The sequence below is a fragment of the Sturnus vulgaris genome, chromosome 3, assembly GCF_052056855.1.
Source record: "Sturnus vulgaris isolate bStuVul1 chromosome 3, bStuVul1.hap1, whole genome shotgun sequence".
NCBI classification, from domain to species: domain Eukaryota; kingdom Metazoa; phylum Chordata; class Aves; order Passeriformes; family Sturnidae; genus Sturnus; species Sturnus vulgaris.
Window position 1 is genome coordinate 31,691,090 of NC_142245.1, and position 20,156 is coordinate 31,711,245.

The following is a 20,156-nucleotide window of genomic DNA, read 5'->3' on the forward strand; positions in this document are numbered from 1 at the left end:
ATCCATGAACAGAGGAGAAAGCTGGCTCCCTTCAGAGATGACCACTGGGGCTCTGCAGGCTGTCCCTGGGCCAGCTGGGGCTTACAGCCATGGTGAGAGGCTGAGCCCAGAGCTGTGCCAGGAGCCAGCCCAGCAGGCAGGCTTGGCTCTGCCCCAGCATGCCAGAGGCCTCTTTCTCCCTTTCAGGCTCCTTGAACCTGCTAGTTCGTGTGCGGAACAAGCGAGCCATCGACACCCAGGTCTGGTCCCTCAGTGGGAATCGGGGCAACATGTGGCAGCAAGCACATGTGCCCATCAACCCTCCTGGGCCCTTCCAGGTAAGCCAAGCCCACAGGCAAGGAGTCACCTGCCCTATCCGTGTGTTAGGGATGTAGATTTCCTGGCAGAGCTCTTCCTCTGTAGCACAGGAGCTGGTGGGACACAAAGGAGGGCACTGGGAGCTCTCAACCCCCAGGGTCACTGGGGCAAGGCAAAGGCTTGGTGGATGCACAGAAGTCAAATCCACTTCTCCCTGAGGTATTTATGTGCAAGCATAAGTTTGGCACTATAAATTTTCTGATAATTGCTGGTCTGGAAACTGCTCCTTGGAGAGCTCCTTTTGGATATGTCTGTGTGACAGACAGGTGCCTCAGTGCTGAGCAGCTGGGGGAAGCTGGCCTGTTGGTGTAAAGTGACTGAGTGCTAGAGGTTTCTTCTAGCATGTGCTGCAGAGCCCACCTCCACTGTGCCCCTTGCTTAGGACTCTAGGAGCACTTGCGAATACAAACTGGGCACTCTGCCTGTGCTCATCGAGTTGTTCATGTGTACCCAGGGAGTGGGCTGCTTTTATGGCTGAGATTTTTACCCAACAGGCTACTTTGCTGCTGTAGGCTTGTTTGTGAGAGCTGCTCTGTACAGGCTGGTTAAGTTGTGGCAGTATGGCAAAATGCCCAGTGTGCTTTTGGATACTTCAAAATAGCAAATAAGAATGTAGTTACTCTTGCAAGTTCTCTTTGGTATTGGTTGGCTTGTTAGAGCAAGGCACATAATAAAGCAGAGCTCTAATGCTCATTTACTACTGCACAGACATTCAGCACAAAGAGGTTGGTCCCATAAACGTTGGGATCTGGCTTTCCAGATCCTATGAATATTGGAGAAACACAAAGAAAATACTTCTCCTAGGGGCGTGATAAGATCTGTTCTGTGTCCTGCTCACCTCTGCAAAGCCCTGCAGGGCAGGAATGGCTCTCCACACCTGCAGCCTCACACTGGGCTCTCTCCCATGCTCTGCTTGTAGATCATCTTTGAAGGTGTCCGGGGCACGAGCTACGAGGGGGACATTGCCATCGATGACGTCACTCTGAAAAAGGGAGACTGCCCAAGGAAGCCAATTGGACCCAATAAGGGTGAGACTGTGTCTGCCTCAGAGGCAAACAAGCTGGTGGGAGTGCATTCACAAATTCAGGTGCTGAATTCAGAGCACACTGACACATGTTGGTGGCACTCAGCAGGATGGTTGACCCCACCAGAAGGCACCAGAGGGGTGTCAGACTCTTAGGCTTGCTCCACACAATCAAGAGTTAGCAAGGGTTGAAGGAACAACCAGGAGGTGTCATCCCCAATAAGCTAAGGACAATATCTCATTTGCTGGAAACTCTAGTTATGAAAACTTTGAAAAAGAAAAGACTTACACAGGCTTTAATGGCCTCTGTAGTGTTAAGTCAGTCCTACTCTGAGAAAAATCTGCTCTTTGGGGCGTGGAACAAGGGAGGGTTGTGCTTCTTTCCACTGCCATCTGAGCAGAGAGGCACAGTCAGGATAAATCCCACCAGCCCCTTCCCAGTCTACCAACATAAACTAGTGCCAGCACTACAACTGGAGACAGAGGAGTAGGATGGAGCCAACTCCACTCTCAGTGGGTGCACCGTGGATTGAAGCCACAGCGAGGTGTGTGTAAGCAGCACGTAGACATTGGCTGGGAATCACTGGTGTGCTGTCTGCCTCAGTCCTGCCTGTGCCCTCGATGACATGCCTCAGGTGGGCCAGACAGCAGATGGTTGGAGTATGCAAACCAGAGTCACACAGGCACTAGAGAGCAAGGTTCAGTGTGGTTTATTTATTTTTGCAGCAAGAAAACCTTCAGAGTAAGAGTAATTTCTAGCAATTTTCTTAACTCCAGAGATGAAGAGGGAAAAAAAAGTCAGAATACTCTAAAATTTTCAAAATTTTAGGTGCAGTTAGAAGTTTCTTTTAGCCTAGGAATGTAACCATAACCCAATGAGAGTCTTTTGTTTGACTCAGGTTGAAAGTTCTGGGGAAGAAAGGAGGATTGGATTGCAAAAGTGTCTAAGATTCAATCTTTTTTGCAAACTTAGTTTTGGGGAATTTTGAGAACGTCCAGGAAAGGCTCAAATTATCTTCCAAAAGATCAGGGAACTCTCTGTACTTCAGGGTGGGAGGAGATATTGAAGTGTGCTAAGTTGTTTGATGAGGTCTGTATCTGTCCCATCACTAATTCTCTTTCTTCCTTCTTGGTTGGCAGCTGTTGCTCTTCCAGGAAGCAGTGTCCCAGCCCTGCACAGCCCTTGGCTTTGTGGCCCATTGACTTTCTTCCTTTACGTGCTGCTCAGATGATGGCAAGCGAGCGCTCCTGTCTTCGGACCAAGACATTCCTGCTCCTTTCCTACTCAGCCACCTCTGCTCCTCTTCCTCCCCTCCTCACTGGCACACCAAAGTGTCCATATGTTACCAAAGACTGACAGGCATGACCATGCAAAGGGATCTGGTTCAGAACTGGAGCACTCCTTGAGAAAGTCATAATGTCTAGAACAAAATATAAAAATAAAGACAAACTTTTTTTACAAAGCACGTGCACAAGAGAGCGAGAGTGAGAGAGAGAGAGAGAGGAAGGAAAGAAACACACACAGAGAAAAGAAGGAATGAAACACAAAAAAATAGGAATGAAGAAATGTGAAGAGCAAATGAAGGAAGAAGAAAAACACCCCCATATTTCCTTGGGAATGTCGGACAGGGCTTCCTCAGGGAAATGGGAACTTGTTTTAAACAAACAAACAGAAACATATTAAAGCACAAATTTCTACCAGAACAGTTACCTTCTTTGCTGCAGAGCCCACAGCTTAGTGGATGATATCCTGCAGTACTCCCCTTGTCTCCTCATGCTTTCCCGCTGGCTGGGGCTGCCCCGCTCCGGCTGCAGCTCCCTGCAGTGACAGCGGCCTCGCCCGTGGGGCGGCCGGAGCGCCTTGGCTCGCACTGCATGTGCTTCAGTGTCTCCATCCATCCACATCTTCCAGGCTCTCATGTACTTAACTGCCCCCCGTGTGGTTTGCTTTGGCCTTTCCCCACCGCTCTGTGCTTCTCATCCCCCGGCCTGAAGAAGAAGGAGCAAGGAAGGGAGCGATGACATGGACCACGCTGAGTGGTGAAGTCCTGGCTGGATCCAGCTGCAGCACTGGCCTCCACGAGCCTCTTTCTGTCTCTCAGCACTCTGCTGGATAGGGAGCAGGTGTGAGCTGCAGACAGAAAAGTCTGGTCTCCTTGGGGCTGAGGGATGGGATGTGATGGTATGGGACTGGAAGGGTGGAGCAGTTGCACATTGGCTTCCCCTTGTGAATATTGGGATGACGACCACCTCAGCCCTAAACACAGGATTTCTTCTCTGCCTTTATTTTGTTTTTATTTTGTATTTATTTTGGTTTTTATTCCATTACTTCCTCCACCTCAAGTTCTCTGGATTATGGGAAAAATCAGGCATTTAAATGTTCTTCAGCCAGACAGCAAGTCCTGTGCTCATGACCCAGCCCCTGGGCTGGCAGTTCAGGCAGCTCCAGTGCTGCCCTCTCACCTCCCAAGGCCTTTCTGCATGCACAGTGCATTCACTGCAGTGTGGGCAAAAGGTGGCAACAGCATCACTGCTCAGGGCTGAGGCTGCTGAATTTTTGGCAGCACATGCAGCCACACAAGTACTCAGTTTCCATTGCCATGGCAGTGGGCGGAGGAGCTGAAAGGTGGAACAGGCAGGAAACTGCTCCAAGAAGGATGCAGGCACGACGTTGGCCTGAAAGAGGGGCTTGTGCTGAATTATGGCCCTGTTTGCCACTGAGGAACAAGGGAACAGGGGTGGGGAAAATTCACCTTTTTCTTGATGGTATCCTGAGTGGGTAAAGCTGGAGTTTCTCTCTGCTGCAGACCTGTAGCAGGTCTGGCCTAACCTCCTCAAGGTGGAGGCACACACTGCTCCAGATTAACCCCCAGGAGAAGGATTTGCCCTGCACCAGCCAAACAGAAGCTGTGATAGCCTTGTTGCCCCTGGAAGCAGCTCTGGGCATGACCTAGCTCCCTGCACAGGGCAGAGTTAACCCCACAAGGCTGTGAATTGGGGTTTACTAGCCCACACTGGCAATTAATTAAGTGTGACTCTTCCTGCTAAGGGACACCCACCCAAAATCCCTGTCTGGAGTACCACAGATAAGATAGCTGTCTCACTGAAGACACAGTACCCATGGCTGCTTACCCATTTCTGATTAATATATCAGCTTCTGTAAGAAAGCTGTGTTTGTCTGAAATCATCTGAATGTATTAGCTGCCTCCTGCATTGCTCAGCTTCCAGCCACAGCTGGGACCTCATTGCCTTCACTGATGGAGGGGGAAAGCTCTTACTTAACTCCCAGGAGATGCAGCCACCATCAGAGAGAGAGAAAGGACATCAGCTCTGAGGGACAAGGGGACCTTTACAGGAGGCCTTGCACAACAGTGGGAGAGCATGATACTGGTCTCCCCAGCTCGTTCTGCTTTTCTCCATTTCCAAGAAGTGGGACTGTCTCTTTTCTGTCTCCACTCCTCCCTCCAGAGCCCAGACCTCAATCACAGTGCACATTTGACCAGGAAACCCATGACTGTTGCCCAGGGCCAGGCAGTGTCATGAGGTGCAGTGGGTGTCGACAGAAATTCTGTGTCTTGCTGTCTGTTGCCATTTTCATGCCCTTTTTTAGGCTGAGCTCTTTCAGCCCTGTGCTCTTCCTTTCCTCTGTGCTTGTTGGAGGTCAGAAGTCATCACCCCACTCCTGGTAAGAGTCCACTTTCACTCCTAGGAGAGAGACTGTGCTTTCCAGAGGTGCTTGGGAGCTTCACAATGGCTCCTGATCTGTCAGAAGCAAAACATTTGTGTTGCATTACTGGCTGCAGGAGGCTTCTGCTGGGCAGAAGGTGGAGACAGGAATGCTTTCCCATCGGTAAGAGACAGCCCAGGGCAACCATCTCACTTTCTCAGCTCTGAGGCAGAGGCCCTTGTGGGTTTGCTTCTACGGACTGCTCAGCCCAGGCTGCACAAGCACCCAGGTTTTGCTGGTGTTTAGTGAGCATCAGAGATGCTGTGGGGCTGGGGAGGTGCAGCCTGAAGGTTCAGGATGATGGGTAAAGCATTACCTGCGAGGCAAGTGTCAGCAAAAGGGCACCACACTTTTAGAAAGGGACAGGGAGGGAGTCCATGCCCTTTTGCCAGCCGCTGTGAGGATGTAAGAGCCTCACCACACCAATCCATGGCACAGGGGGCAAGAATCCCTTTGGTGACCTTAGGTCCAGGGCAGAGCAAGGAGATTGTCCCAGCCAGAGGTGAATCAGCTTCAGTAAAAGTCTCAGGAAGCCCCTTCCCACTACGACCTCTGCCCTTATCTCTGGCTAGAAAGCAGCTGGTGGTGAGTTTGGGGGAAAGTTGCTTCTACGCTTCTGCTTGTCAAAAGTACCAAGGACAAAAGGAAAAGACCTAATTTCCCTGGCAAATGTACTGAGAGACAGTATCAGAGCAAAGAGACACTTCAGCAACAAGGATGGAAAGCTGTGCAGTGATGGGGTGGAGGGGAGGCAGGGTCCCTCTTCTTTGAGGGTAATAATATTTGTGGTTTACTACCCCATGCTTGAGAGGCAAGTCTCCTTGTGGTGGTAATGCAACCCAGGTGAGATGTAAAGCCATGCTCCTTACCCCTTCCAATTAAAGATCCCGTCACATTTTTCACAGTGTTCTGGCTGAATTACAGTCCTTAAACTTAATTACTGTCTGTCTTCTTAAATATCTGTTGCAGTCCCAATGTTATGTTTCTCTTCCTGATGTTTTATGTTGCTCTGTGCCTATCGAGTAGCTGCTTTATTCCACTCCAAAAGTGGCTGCATTTCAGCAATGGTGGATATTATTCCTGTATATAGTATGAAAGTCCCTGCAGAAGAAAAGTGCAATATAAATTTAAGAGACTGCTTTTATTTACAAGGAGACCTCTGCTTGGTAGTTGTAGAAATACATTAGGAAGAATGCTGTGTGGGTGTTAGCCGATATATACTAGATTTCATTTTTTTTCAGGGTATAGAACAGAAAATATGTGAGTGTGCAGGCTCCTGGGTATAAGTTGTAGATATTAGAAGTAGTGAATGCTACTGTGTAGTTACAAGTGGGGCTTACAAGGAAACTTACATTTGAAACCTCTTTTTGTAGTTGTTCATCGTATTCTGAAAAATATACTTTTTAATTATAATTTTCTACAGTTCAGTGCAAGTCCAAATAGCAGGTCATCAACAGAACTTTAATCCATGGCTTTTAACAATATGAACATCAATTCCGAGTGCTTGCCCTGAAATGCAGTTCCTGGCTGGTAATAATAATAGACTATTTTTCTTCCACTGAGATCAGCCACTGGAAAGCGATGGACCTAATATGTTTTGTTTGATCTGGAGTTAAGTAATTAGGAACACCTGAGTGCAACTCTTCCCAGCTGTATGGGAATGAAAAAATGTTTCATGTATATGAAAATCTTTGCATAGTGCACAAATGGTTTGGGAACTGCTGGTGAGTCCCTTTCAACTGAGCATATTCTGGGATTCCGTGATTGGCAGGCATGCAGAGCTGCTCCAGCAGAGCTGCACAGCGTGCTGCCTGGAGAACAGCTGCAGCAACAGTGATAGGGAGCCCTTCTTCTTGGATCTAGTTTTCTTCTGGAAAAAAATATAGTAGCAATCAGGGACAAATTGGGGGGAGTGGGGGGGCCCTTCAGATATTTAGGCTGACAATTTTTTTACAAAAATAATTTAAACATGTGAGAATGAGTGTAGTAAACATGATACAAATCGGTTTTTATTCCCTATTGCTTTTCAAAGTATTGAAATTTAATTTCTTTCCACACAAAATCCTGTGGGTGCACTACTCCAGAACTACAAAAAAAAATACTTTACTACCAAAGGGAGAGCAGAGTCTGGATTCCTCCTCCTCAGCCTGTCTATATCACTCTGTGCCAAGAAGCACCCAGCTTTTGGGTTGGTGCTGGCTGCTTCTCAGCCTGGGGGGACAGGTGATGGGAGAAGCATCCCTCCACCACTGCCCTGAGCCTTGTCTCCAGCATGAAGTGGTCCCCATGCAAGGCGCTGTCAAGAGTAAGCCCTGCTTGCTATCAGTTCTCAGTGAGGCTGAGGCAGGGAATTTTACCTATGGGAATTTCTAGGAAGTCCTTCATGCTGCCCACGGCAAGGACAGGAAGAGGAACCAGAGCATTTTCCCTCCTCCATGTAGTAAATGGTGTCACCTCACCCCACTTGAAGAGACAAACCTTTTCTTTAAAGCAGAGAGCTCAGGAAGCTGCTGCTTCAGGATGTTGCTGTTTTAGTCACCTTTGTCTATCAGCACCACGCAGATACCCATTTTCCTCTGGAAATTCTGCAGCACCCCTTTGCCTCCTGGATGCCTTTGGGTGTCCTGTCAACAGCATGGAGGAACATATCACCATGGGCTCTGGGACAGCACCTACTGAAGCCCACCTCTTGCACCCAGGGAGAAGGAGCTTGCTTTTCAGTGATGACAAACAGTTGTATTGTATTTCCTGTGCAAAGGATAAGCCTCCTGGCACTCCTGGCTTTGGGAAAGACCACTTTTAGCCCTTTAAACTGCCCCAACATGTTGTCTTGTCCAGGCTGCTCTCAATGTGGGTGCATGCCTGTTCATAAGGATGAGTGTGCAGCAGCAGGACCCTGTGCAGGCTGTTGCCATAATTTGTATTTGCTTTGGCCCAACTGATAGCTGCTCATCCTGAGACAAAAGGCTTTTACAGAAGAAAAATGCTAGAGATCTCTGCATATTACATTTTAACCTGACCAGATTTGCACTCCATGGTAATAACTGGCAGCTGCTGGTTTCCAGCAGGGATCTGAAAAGCCTTGGTACACCCAGCATTCCAAATGATAGCTGTGGTGTATGTATGTTTTCAGTACTTCCCTTGGGATTAAGGCACAAGTTGGTTCTGCCACACCCAGCACACCACAGAGGATTTTGGGGTCTTCTGATGGCTACTTATAGTTTGGTATGGTCATATCAGACCACTTGTGCCCTGGAGGCTTTAAACATCCCTAGGAGCACTATGGGACATCCCAGGGCCACTTTTGACCAACCTGCCATTCCAGACAGGGGGAGGATGCAGCTTGCAGGGAACTGAAGTCTGCAGGACAACCTCTTCGCCATGGAAAAGCAGTGTCATCCCACTCTGTGTTGTCTGAGATGTGTGCCTGACATCCAGACCCTGGGCTGTGATTCCAGGTGCCTGCTCAGTGGCTTTGCCATCAAACAACCTTTCTGAAAAGGAGAGACGGTTCCAGAGACAGATAGCAAGTCAGCAGGGCTTACTGTGTCCCTGTGCTGTGTGGCTGCAGGGAATGGGAGCCTGGTCCAGATCACCTAGATCTGCTCTGGCACCTTCTCCATCTTGCTCCCTGCAGCCCAGGCAAAGCCTGGGGGGTGGTGGGGCTGCCTGGTGATGGTGGTGGAGCAGGAGCACTTCAGGGACCTACTGTGAGTCACGTCCTGGTTTCATCAGAGGCAAAGGAAGGCTCACAACAGCCCTATGTGTGGCTGGAAGGATGGAAGAGAACTTGTTTGTGTTCTCTGGAAAAGGAGGGAGGAAAGATGAGGTCTACAGTGCATTGTTCTTTGTTTCACTGGTGGCAGGCTGCTGGGTAAGGAGACTAAAGAAAATCCTGGGACCAGATTTCCCAGTAAAATACACTAGTCCAGCTCCAGATCCTCAACACATCTGTACATGAGGAAACCAGGCAAGCCACTGTCCTGCCATGGGTGATCCCTGAGGAAGGCTGCAAAAAGTTGGTCCTTCTGAGCACTATCCTTCTCTCTGCTGCCTTTTATGATGAGGGTTTTCCAGCATGGGGCAGAGAGCAAGGGAAAGGGAGAGATGCTTTCTTTACTAGTGCAAAGGTAGAGCTGGGTGATTAGAGGTTTTTGTAGAGACCTGTGCAGGTCTGTGGTAAATCCAGGTTTTACTTGCATTTGCTATGGCCTATAAACAGTTTGCTCCTGTGGAATGATACAAAATTTTGTGCTTCCATTAACTATTGTTCTAAAAGGAAATTGGGTTATGAATGTCTGACTTAGAGTAGGATTTTTACCCCTAGGATGGCCTAAACTCAGTATAAGACCGGGCCAGCTGGACAGCTGTCATACAGTGCCAGTCCCCAGGCAGTGCCAGTGCCCAAAGCTCATAGTGATGGATTTGCCTTATGCTGTAATGGCTGGGCCCTTGCCTGAAGCTTGGAGCCAAGTGAAGGGTACCCGTCTGCTGCCCCTGTGCATCTGTCCTGTCTGCCAGCCAAGTCTGTAGGATGATAAAAACCTCCCTGCTACTGCTGCTGTGAGCCAGTGGGGATCTGCTTTGGCTGGGGGAGATGGGCTCTGATCCTGCCGTTTAGGCAGTGAAGTGGCTTCCAGTTGTGTAAAGCTCAGCTGGAAGAGATACTCAATCCAATGGAGAGATACTCCAAGATCTTCAGAAGTTGCATAACTGTGGCAAGCCTCAGCACAGGCCCTGGGTAGGAGATGGAACGTGCCAGATGTCAGCAGTCCTGCTCTGCCACTCTGAATGAGCTGCACCTCCTTTGTTCTCATCATTACAGCAGCTCAAGGCTTGTACATCATGTCTCACTGGGCCTTGTTATCACAAACCCACTGTGGGTATCAGTAAACAGAGCAACAGCCAGGCTGTAGCAGCATGGTCAGCTCAGGCAGCACCTAGCTTGTGCTGAGAGGAGAATAAAGATACCACTGTGTCTGTAAAATGCCACAGGCTTTGACAGGAGTGGTATTTGGGTCTTTTGTATGGGTGGCAGCACGTACCACTCAGAGACTGAGCAAGGGACTGGTGAGCACTAGACATTTCCCTGGGAAAATTCAGATGCTGATGAGGGAAGGTATTTACAGACCTGGAGCAAAGAAGTTTTCCTATGCATGCAGCATCCTGAGACAAGAATACTCTCTCAGAATTTGCTGGAGGTGACCTTTTCGTCTCATCAAACCTTGTTTGTTCTTCTCTGCTGCTCATCCCCGGCTTCTCAGCACTTTAATGTGATTGTTGGTGTTAAAGCTGGGTAAAGTGGCCTAGTGTCAGTGCTTTCAAATAGATGAGTTTGGCCTGTTCTCCAGTTTTTGGGATATTCTAGATGTACCATCTCATTCCAGGGGCTCCACAGCATGCATTCTTCTCAAGATATTCCCTAAAAGCTGTGAATGCACAGATACATGGTTCTTCTTTGTGGTTTTAGTCACAGCCCTCGCCTGACAGCATGGAGAGAATCTCTAATCTCTATATGGAATGGGAAATTTGGTGCCAGCATGGTTTTGCATCCTTTTCCCCAGTCAGAACCATCCTGCTTGTGTCACAATACACACAGCAGAGGAAAGAGGCCATCATCTAAGACACAGCTGTCTCGTGGGGAAACAACTCTGACATCTGCCTTTGGCCAGAAGTGAGCATCAGACAGTGATTTCCACACTCAGTCTCACTCCATCCCTCTGCTCTTTACTTACCCTCACTAAGTGTTATCATTTCCAGCCTGGAGAGACAGCAGCAGACTTCATCCCTGGATCCCATAGAAGGGGATCACACCAAAGTCCCATCCTCAACTTCCGAGGTGCAGGGAGAACCAGCTCAGGCCCAACAGTGAGCCACTTCAGTGGGATCCAGTTCCAGTGGGACTGCATTGCCTCACACTTCCAGGTCACCAAGGCCAGTAAGAAAGTGTTGGTTGGCCTGACAGAAGTGTTTGGAAGCAGCCCCCAAATGGAGTGACAGACAAAGTCTGTGTGTTTGGGGATACTGTGGAGGAGGGAGGGGGGTCCTCTGGTGTCTCTTGGGTTTTTTACTATCAGTATCCTAGGTGGGGATCCTGGGACAAAGCCTCATCTCCGCCCACTTCCCTCATTGCCACCGTGTCTTGTCCCATCCCCACTCCACATGTCACAGAGTGCCATCACCACCACTGAGTGCAGCTGGGACCCTCTTGCCACCATGATACCAAGCCGTCCACAACGTTAAAAGCACAAAACACAAAGGGACTGAACTGAACCTTTTAAACAGGGTGAGATGTTTTATAAGCATTGCCTCATCCACCACCTCCCCCAGCCCCAGTGCACCCGCCGTGTAACCAACGTGGATTGTTTCATTCAAATAAAGCTGCAGTACTCGAGTGGGTGAGCCTGTGTGTCCCTCTCTGTGGGATCGGGGTGACAAGGTGCAGCCTGCCATCGATGCTCTCAGTGGCTGGGGCAGGGAGGAGCTTGTATTGCTGCCCAGCACTGAGGCATGTGCCAGTCTCCCCAAAGCATCTGGTTAAGTTGCTGGGGAAGGTTTCTCAGATTTGCTCAAACCCCAGCACAGGGGCTGGGCATAGGACATGGCACAGGCAGGTTTGGGGCAGTTAAGGCTGGGGAACCTTTGTGAAGGGAGTGCCTCAGAATCCTCCCCTGATGTTCCCTTACCCAGCACTCCCCCTGCCTTTTCTAAACCTCTCCTTCCCATCCCAGACCTGCAGCTGTTGAGGCTGCTGGCTTCTGATGACACTACTCAAAACTGATTCTTTTGTCCTGTGCTTTGACTTCTCCCACGAGGAGATGAACCAAAGCAGCAGCTCCAAAACTAGTAGGTGTGAAACAACCCAACAGCCCTGGGCTGTCAGTGTGGTGCCAGGGCCCCTTGTCCTGGTCCTCCTGTCCACCCCAGGGTCTCCAGCATGGGTCCAGCTACTCCGTGGACCCATCAGAGAATGGGCAATGCCAACCATGACCCATGCGATGCCTAAGATGTTCTTGGGTGAACATGTCTTCTCTGCCATGACATCTGCAGGGCTACTCAGCTTAACTTAACTTTGCCTCATCCCAGCCCTTAAGCTCTTAAGAGCAACATTTAAGAGAGCTGAGTATGAAAGCCAAACACAGTTTTACATGCAACAAGCTGCTGTTGGCTGAACGTCACCAGATTCTAAAATAAAAACAGCACCCAGGTGCCTAGCCTGTCTCTGGGGCAGTGGATTGCATTGGCTACAGCCATACCCTCCACTTCAGCTGGTGTTAATGATGATGACTCCGTGGTATCTTGAGCTGCCTGCAGAAAGTTGGAGATAAGGCACAGAACAATGCAGAAGGGTATTCCAAAGTAACCCAGTATTTCTGCCTCCTATGCGTCCCTCACAACATGCAGTTGTGAAACCCACTGGCAAAGAAGATGTTTGGTTTTATGATTCTATAAAAGTAATCGTGCCTAGTAAATGCTTCCTTTTTCCATCTCATAATGAAAAATAACTGTTCCAGATGGGAGTCTGAAGGGACCTAGATACTGGAATTACTGTGGTGATTCAGGTCAAAGTACTGGAAATCACTATTAAACAAATACATGTGTTTGTGTGTATATATATATATAACATACATATATATTTGCATATATATGCATGCACATAGCACTCATCTCTGTCTTTCGTGCCCAAGTTCAGCTCACCCTTGTCATGGACACGTTGAGACACAGAATCCCACTCTGCCATGTCTCCTCCTCAGAGTAGCTCTCCCTTTGCACACAGGCCAAAACAGCTGTGAGGCTGGACAGGGACTGGGCAGGAAAGCAGGCTGTATTTTGAAGGAACAAGCACAGGCTGGGAGGTAAATGAGGTAGAGGGGGGCAGCCAAAGAAGGAAAATGTAAGATTGTTAGGAATCACCCAGAGACCTGGAATCTACTCCAGCCATTTACCTTTTGTCCTAGAACTTTGCATTTTTATCATTAATTGTTAACTCTTGCTGTTCTAGTTGTCCCCATACTAGGTCTGCTTTGCAGAAGCACTCAAATTTTTTAGTGTGTTGTCAGCTGTAAAATGACACATACTGTAAAAGCCCGGGGTCTGGCTCTCTCAGACAGGGCACCACTATCTGGGATTATCTCTGATAACCCAGAATTTACTGTTTCGTTTGTGTTTGCCTGATCCCCCATCTGCAGTCACTCTCACTACCTACAGACTAATACATTCCCAAGCTTTATGTTGCAATTCTTCCCTAAGGGAGAAGAGGATGTGCTGGCAGATTAGAAACCAGGCTGAGGTTCAGGCTGTTCCTGCAAGGTGCTCTGTACTATTGATTGTACAGCTGCTACAGCTCAGTCCCTCCTGTGTGCTCTGCAGACAGCAATATCACCTCCTAAGGCAGAAGCAATGCTAATTTTGTTAAAGCCAGATCACTGGGAATGCCCACCAAAAGGGCCACAAGGGAACAAGCCATTTTTGTCTTTGGCTTGGTGATTTGATGCTGTGCAATAAATAAAGCCTGGAGCCAGACAGTGAGTGATGAAGATCGAAAGGAGTATTGACTTCAAGCTCAAGTGTGTAGAGCTCTTCTCGTGAAACCTGCAGAAACACGAGTTGTACAGTCATTAAGAAGAGAACTGTAATGCAGACACACGGATGCTTCACTGCGTATCTGCGGGCTCCAGGCTAGCTGAGCACGGAGTGCTGGCCTTGCACCATCACACACAACTTTTTGCAGGCTCCTGATGTCAAGCAGGGCTGTCCTGGTGCTTGGCACAGGTTATTTACCGCTGTGGCAACGCATGAACCCAACCCTCACAGGGTCTCTCCCCCTCCTCGGGCAAGCAATAGAGGAGAGGTTTCTGCCAGGAGGGACCCACCAGCGTCTTGCAGGAAGGGGTGAGGAGCACAGCTGTGTATGGAGGTTGCTGAGAAGTAGCTCCTGTCACTGGAGAGGGTGTAAAGGCTCAGAGCACCAAGCTGGGATGGCAGAGACCATGGCTGTGTGAACACTCACGCTTGGCAAGGAGGAGGATGGAAACCACTCATTCCCTGCCACACGCCTGGGAATGGGTATGAGGGTATGAGGCTTAGAGGTGGAGGGACAAGATATAGCTCGGATCTGTGCAAGGCTGTGTCTCAGTGAAGAGAGGTGGTGGGTGCCAGTGAGGTGGTAAGTGTGTGAAAACAAGGAAGGTAAGGCTGCGTGCACGTAAGTGCATGACGTGTGCCACACACGTGCATGTAATTGTACATACATGCAAGGGCTGTGCGAGTGGCAGATTATTTTAGCATATCTTTTGGAACCCCCTTTCCCTACTCCTCTCTTCCTACAAATTCCTAAGCAAGGCTGTCTGGCCACAGGTATGCAACATTGTCCCAGAATGGAAGAGAATATTGGTTATGAGCCAAAACCACAGAAAATGCAACAATCTCGATTTTAAATATTCTGACCTTGTTATTTTAACAAGACCAGAGGAAAAAATAAATGGTGCTGACTGTAGAGGAAGATTTATGGTTTGTAAGACAAGACCAGGATTTATAAGCAGAACAATGTGACCTAAAAAGCAGAGAAGATTTAGAGATACAGACTGCAGCTGCAGCCCACCACAGTAGCATCCTGCCAGCCCACGTGAGCCCCAGAGCAAAGCTGGGTCCTGAGTCTGGCTGGAAAAGCTTTATCCATCAGCTCAGTGAGGACAGCAATGGGGAGACCTGTTGGATTAGCTTGTGCTTGGATATCTGGCGATAGAGGGGGCACCTCCCTCCAGCAGCATTTCTCCACAATATCACACTCTCCCATCACGTAGCCCTCTATACATGCCACACATTCATCCCCATGAGGACTCTGAGTGAACCTGACTCCCTACCCCAGCCCTTTTCTGTCAGCAATAGCCCTGTGCTGATGCCAGCTACAGATTGTTCCTGGATTTTCGCTACCACTGGATTTCCGATCTCTGGGAACCCTGCTCCCTCTATGGCCTAGCAGCAGCACTGTCCCACCTTGTGTGAGGACAGCCACCTTGACTCCCTTCAGCCTCTTTTAGCTGCACCTTGACCCTCTTTACTTCACTCAGGACTCAGTGGAAGGAGGCAGATGGTGCAGTCTGGTCCCCTGAGCTCACTGCTCTGTAACCTGCTGTGCCGAGGGCTTGGGGTGCTTCATCCCTCCCACTCACTCCACTCATGTAGCCTAAGGCAAGATCACTGCTTGCTCATGTGCCTCTGGTCTGGCACCAAGCCAGTACTCCTCCCTGCTGTGGAGAGGGAATGGGGATTAATTGGCTAATTACTTCACATTGCCTTGAGAAGAGACAGGCTAGCCCAGAGCCTGGTACCTTACAGGTGGTGGGTGTGATGGATGATGCCAGGGCATGCCAAAGGTTTTGGCAGCTGGAGCTCAGAGATGACCCATCCATCCCTGCAGGGCTTTTCCACATCCTATATGAACCCCTAGGCACGAGGGACAGCAGATGCATCACAGATCACCCCATGCAAAACCAGACTGACATGCCTCTGAAGGTTTTTCTTGAGAGTGGACGAGGAAGAAGGGTCAGGGCTGCTCCTGCAAGGTGCAAGGCTGCAAGTGAAGCCTATCAGCAGACCACAAAGCAGACCAAAGGTGTCATCTCCTGCTTGTGCAAGCATCAGAAAATGCTCCACACCATTGAGGAGGAAGGGGGTCCCATCCCATGCCTGAACACTGAGCTGCAGCCTCTGGACTGGCTCCAGTCTGGTTGGCACCTCACCTGTTCAAAACGCTAGGACCATTTTTTATGTCCTCATGGCCTGCCCTGGATGATTTCAACTTCATCTGCCTCTGAAAAGAGCTACACTGTGGAGGAATATCTCTGAGATATCTTTCATCCAATAGATTTACACTCACAAGACTCAGCCTCTTCTAACCCAGTGTCCTGAATGGGCTTTGCAGCAAGCCAGAGGCTGCTGTCAGTACATGGGTAGTGCCTAAAGCTCTCTATTTGTCTCTGTGCAGCTCCAGCTGTGCTCTGTGCACCGAGAGCCAAAAACAAAGCCAGACCTAAGCCAGAGCCAGGCAGTTGCCTTCAGCCCAATTGCAAAGTGCTGTCACAGGCACACTGGCTGTGCAGCTGTAGGTGACTGCCTCTCCTTGCCTCAGATATTTCTGAGAGATCTCAGCATTTAACCAGAAAGATCTGAAGGTTCCTAAGGAGATATGGGAGGCTTGGACAGCTGCAAGTGGACAAGGATCTGCCTGCTGTACCCTTCAGGTAGTTAGGCATCACACCTACAGCACAGCACAGAGCTATCAGAGCTGACTACAAGTGGCAGGGCTTGGGCAGCAGAGAAGCCATCAATGCCACATGGGCTGCCCAAGGGAAGGTGCTGCAGTAAACCTGGCTTTGCAGAACCTCCCTCTCAGCTACCTCAAACAGCTCCACCTTGTACTGCAGACAGTGCTGTGGATTGACCTCCCCACCTCACCAAAACCTGCCTTCTGCTTTTGACAGTGAAAATGCTGCAATCCCAAATCTTGGCTGGGCCCTGCCTCAAACGTGGGTGGCTCCTGGTACTTCAGTGCCTCATTCCAGCCCTGTCCTTGCCTTTCACTTTTGCCCTGCAGCCCTTGCCAATGCTGTTTCACCTCCCACTCCCCAGCCCTTGCTCTTATCAGGAGCAACCTGGAATTCATGCCTGGGTCTTCAGGAAATGGGAGCCTTTGGTCCTTTCTTCTGAGAAAACTGACAGCACTGCCATAAAAAAAGAAAAATTCTTAAAATAACACAATGTATAGAAGCCCTATGCCTCTGATGCCCACTGTCTCTCCCTCCTGGCATTCCTGGCTGCACATACTCTTCTCATCAGCCTTTCCCATGACTGTCTCCATGATTTATGGTCTTAATAACTGAGCCTGAATCCTGCTGCCCTCCCCACTGGGGCTCATAACCAGCCGCCATTCAAACTCATTGCGTAGTGTATTCTGGTGCAGTACAGAGCATCTTTTCAGAACAACCTCATCCCTTTCTCCTCTCCCCAGGAAGAAACACCTTTCCTGCAGGAGAGCTCTGGGCAATGTTTTCCCTTCTCTTTTCATAGGACACGTCTGTTACTGTTTCGTGTAAGCCACCCTCAGTCGCCTGCAGCAGGAGGGAGAAAGAGGGCTTCTCCATGTGGATGTGCATGTTCCTCCTCTGCAGCACATTGGCAAAACAGCAGCTTCCCTCACGTGCATGAAGGTCTCCCCACACATGTTTCCATGGAGTTGAAGGTACAGAATAAGGCAGGTAGTCCCTTACAGGTGGGATGAGCATCTCTCTGGGCACAGAGAAGGACACGAGCAAGGAGTCTCATGCAGGGTCTGAAAGCTGGGGATGGGGAGCCCCCATGCTGGCTGCCATTGCAGGCACCACCCTGCCATGCAAGGGTCTGTCTCCAGCCACAAAGCACCTCACTGAAACATAGAATCATTTAGGTTGTGAAAGACCTTTAAGATCACGGAGTCCAACTATTAACCCAACATTGCCAAGTCTAATGTTAAACCATGTCCCTCAGTGCCACATTTACATGTCTTTTAAGCACCTCCAGGAATGGAGACTTCATTACTTCTCTGGACAGCCTGTTTGTCCAATGCTCCAATACCCATTCAGTAAAATATTTCCCATTACCCAATCTAAAGCTCCAATGGCAGAACTTATTGCCATTTCCTCTTGTCCTGTCACTTGTTATTTGGGAGAAGGGGCCAACCCCTACTTCACTACAACCTTCTCTCAGGCAATTGTAGAGAGTAATAAGGTGCCCTCTGAGGCTCCTTTTCTACAGGCTAAACACCATAGGTTCTTTTCTACCGGGCAGCTTTCCAGACACTCTTTCCCCAGCCTGTAGCACTGCATGGGATTGTTGTCAGCCACATGCAGGACCTGGCACTTGGTCTTGTTGAACCTCATGCAACTGGCCTTGGCCCATTGATCCAGCCTGTCCAGATCCCTCTGCAGTGCTTTGCAATGCTCCAGCAGATCGACACTTCCATCCGTCTTGGTGTCACCTGCAAACTGACTGAGGGTGCCCCAATCCCCTCATCCAGATCATCTATGAAGATTAAACAGAGTTGTCCTCAGCAATGAGCCCTGGGGGACAGCACTTGTGATCAGCCACCAGCTGGTGTGACTCCATTCACCACCACTCTCTGGGCTTGGCCATCCAGACAGCTTTTTGCCCAGTGAAGAGTGCACCTGTCCAAACTATGAGCAGCCAGTTTATCCTGGAGGAAATGGTGTCAAAGGCTTTACTACAGCCCAGGTAGATACATCCACAGCCTTTCCATCCTCCACCAAGTGGGTCACCTTGTCACAGAAGGAGATCAGGTTTGTTAAGCAGCACCTACCTTTAATAAACCTGTGGTAGTTGGGTCCAATCCTCCGATTGTCCCCTATATGCCACATGGTGGCATTCAAGATGACATGCTCTAATGACCGTCCCTGGTGTTCAGATCAGGATGGCAGTCCTGTATATTCCTAGATCATCCCTCTGACCTTTATAGATGGGCATCACATTTGCTAACCTTCAGTCATCTGGGATCTCCCTGATTCACCAGGACTACAGAAAAATGGTTGAAAGTGGCTTGCTGACTTCAGGGCCGTGTCTCCCAGGTCTGTCTCTATTACCCTTTGGGCTCCAGGGAATTAGTAAAGCCCTCCTGACTCCCTGGCAAACTAAGCATCTGTTCTCCCACTTGCACTCCGGACTGCATTGCTGAGAAGCAACTAAAAGGAAGTGAAAGACCCCAATTAGTCTCCAAAGAGTCTGCTTGCAGCTTTGAGAGCTGCCCCTGAGGTCTCTGGCTACTCAGAGATAAGGCCAACCTCTTGTACTAATTGACAGCAAGGGAGACACACAAGACAGTTCCCTCATCTCTGATCCAAGCTGCACTCCCACCTGCCCCTGGAAAACCACACTTCAGCTGTGCAACAGCAGTTCAGCAGCTGGTGCTTCTCCTGCCCTCCCTTCTCGCAGATTAATGACTGTCTAATTGTTCTTTATTTTGCCCTGGCACAGGTGAAGTCCTTTGCTCCTCACAGGGGAGAGAGAGCAGAGGAAAGGCACAGGGGCGTCCCCAGAGAAGCAGGAGCTAATGAGCCATCTGACTACAAGAATTTGCTTTGCTTGTAATACCTGCTAATAGGTATTGCCTTGGAGGCTGGCTCAGGAGAATGAGGCATGAAGAGGGGTTGAGGATATGATCATCTTCTGATTTTGAGCAAGTGCTGTTTTCACAAAAGCCAAATCACCACCCAGATGAGCATGATGCTTTGCTGAACAAAATAAACAGAAAATCCCCAGCCACAGCTTGGAGGATGATGAGTTCAGCCAGAAATCGACCCCTGAGATAAGAGGTGGGTGCACGTGATGCAAACCATGAGCTTCTGCACAGGCAGGAAACATATTGGGGGGGAGTCTGCCTGTCCTCTGCAAAGAGAACAGCAGGTACAAAAGGGAAAAGAAATCTCCCCAGAGCTGGGGAAATAGAAGCAATTCCTCTGCAAATGGATGCTCTCTCTTCCCTAAACAGTGAATCATGGTGGGGGTTTCCTGTCCTCCTTACTGTCCCCCTGCTCAGGTGGGAGTTCTCCCCAGACTGCATACACTGCTTCCCCAGGGATGCTGCAGATCCTGAGCTCCCTGTGGGAGCACCCCAGCTGCAGCAGCACAGGAGGGAGGCAGCCAGCTCGAAACAGTTAACAGCTCTCCTCAGCCACCACATCATGATGGATGAGCCCTGCCCCACGGAAATGTCACTGTCTGAACAGAGCGTGAGCTCATTGCTTTCCGCCTCCCATCTCAGCATGGAGCCGGATGGACCAACAGCCCGTGTCCTCCCAGACTGGACTGTCTGGCCTGGCCTCCCACCTTTTGATGACAGTGTTCAGGCATAAGAGACAAAAGGAGCCACTAGTTTTCAGAGTGTAGTCCCTCTCACCCCAAGGCCTGCTGATTAATAGGAGAGGGGCTCGCCTCCACTGCAAAGGAGAGAAGGAAATGCAAATGGATGAAGAATGATCTGGTCAAGCACTGAACCTT

At 49.5% G+C, this 20,156-nt stretch overlaps 1 protein-coding gene across 2 annotated transcripts in view; it reads left to right on the forward strand.

The window, feature by feature from the left end:
• MDGA1 (MAM domain containing glycosylphosphatidylinositol anchor 1) overlaps positions 1-11,502 on the forward strand; it is a 147,644-nt gene extending 136,142 nt beyond the window's left edge. For both annotated transcript variants that reach the window (XM_014878053.2, XM_088161290.1), the window contains exons 15-17: positions 187-317; positions 1,277-1,385; positions 2,522-11,502. In XM_014878053.2, the coding sequence (XP_014733539.2) occupies positions 187-317; positions 1,277-1,385; positions 2,522-2,613 (332 nt within the window). In that variant the 3' untranslated portion in view covers positions 2,614-11,502. The remainder of the gene's footprint in view (positions 1-186; positions 318-1,276; positions 1,386-2,521) is intronic.
• The last annotated feature ends 8,654 nt before the right edge of the window (positions 11,503-20,156 follow it).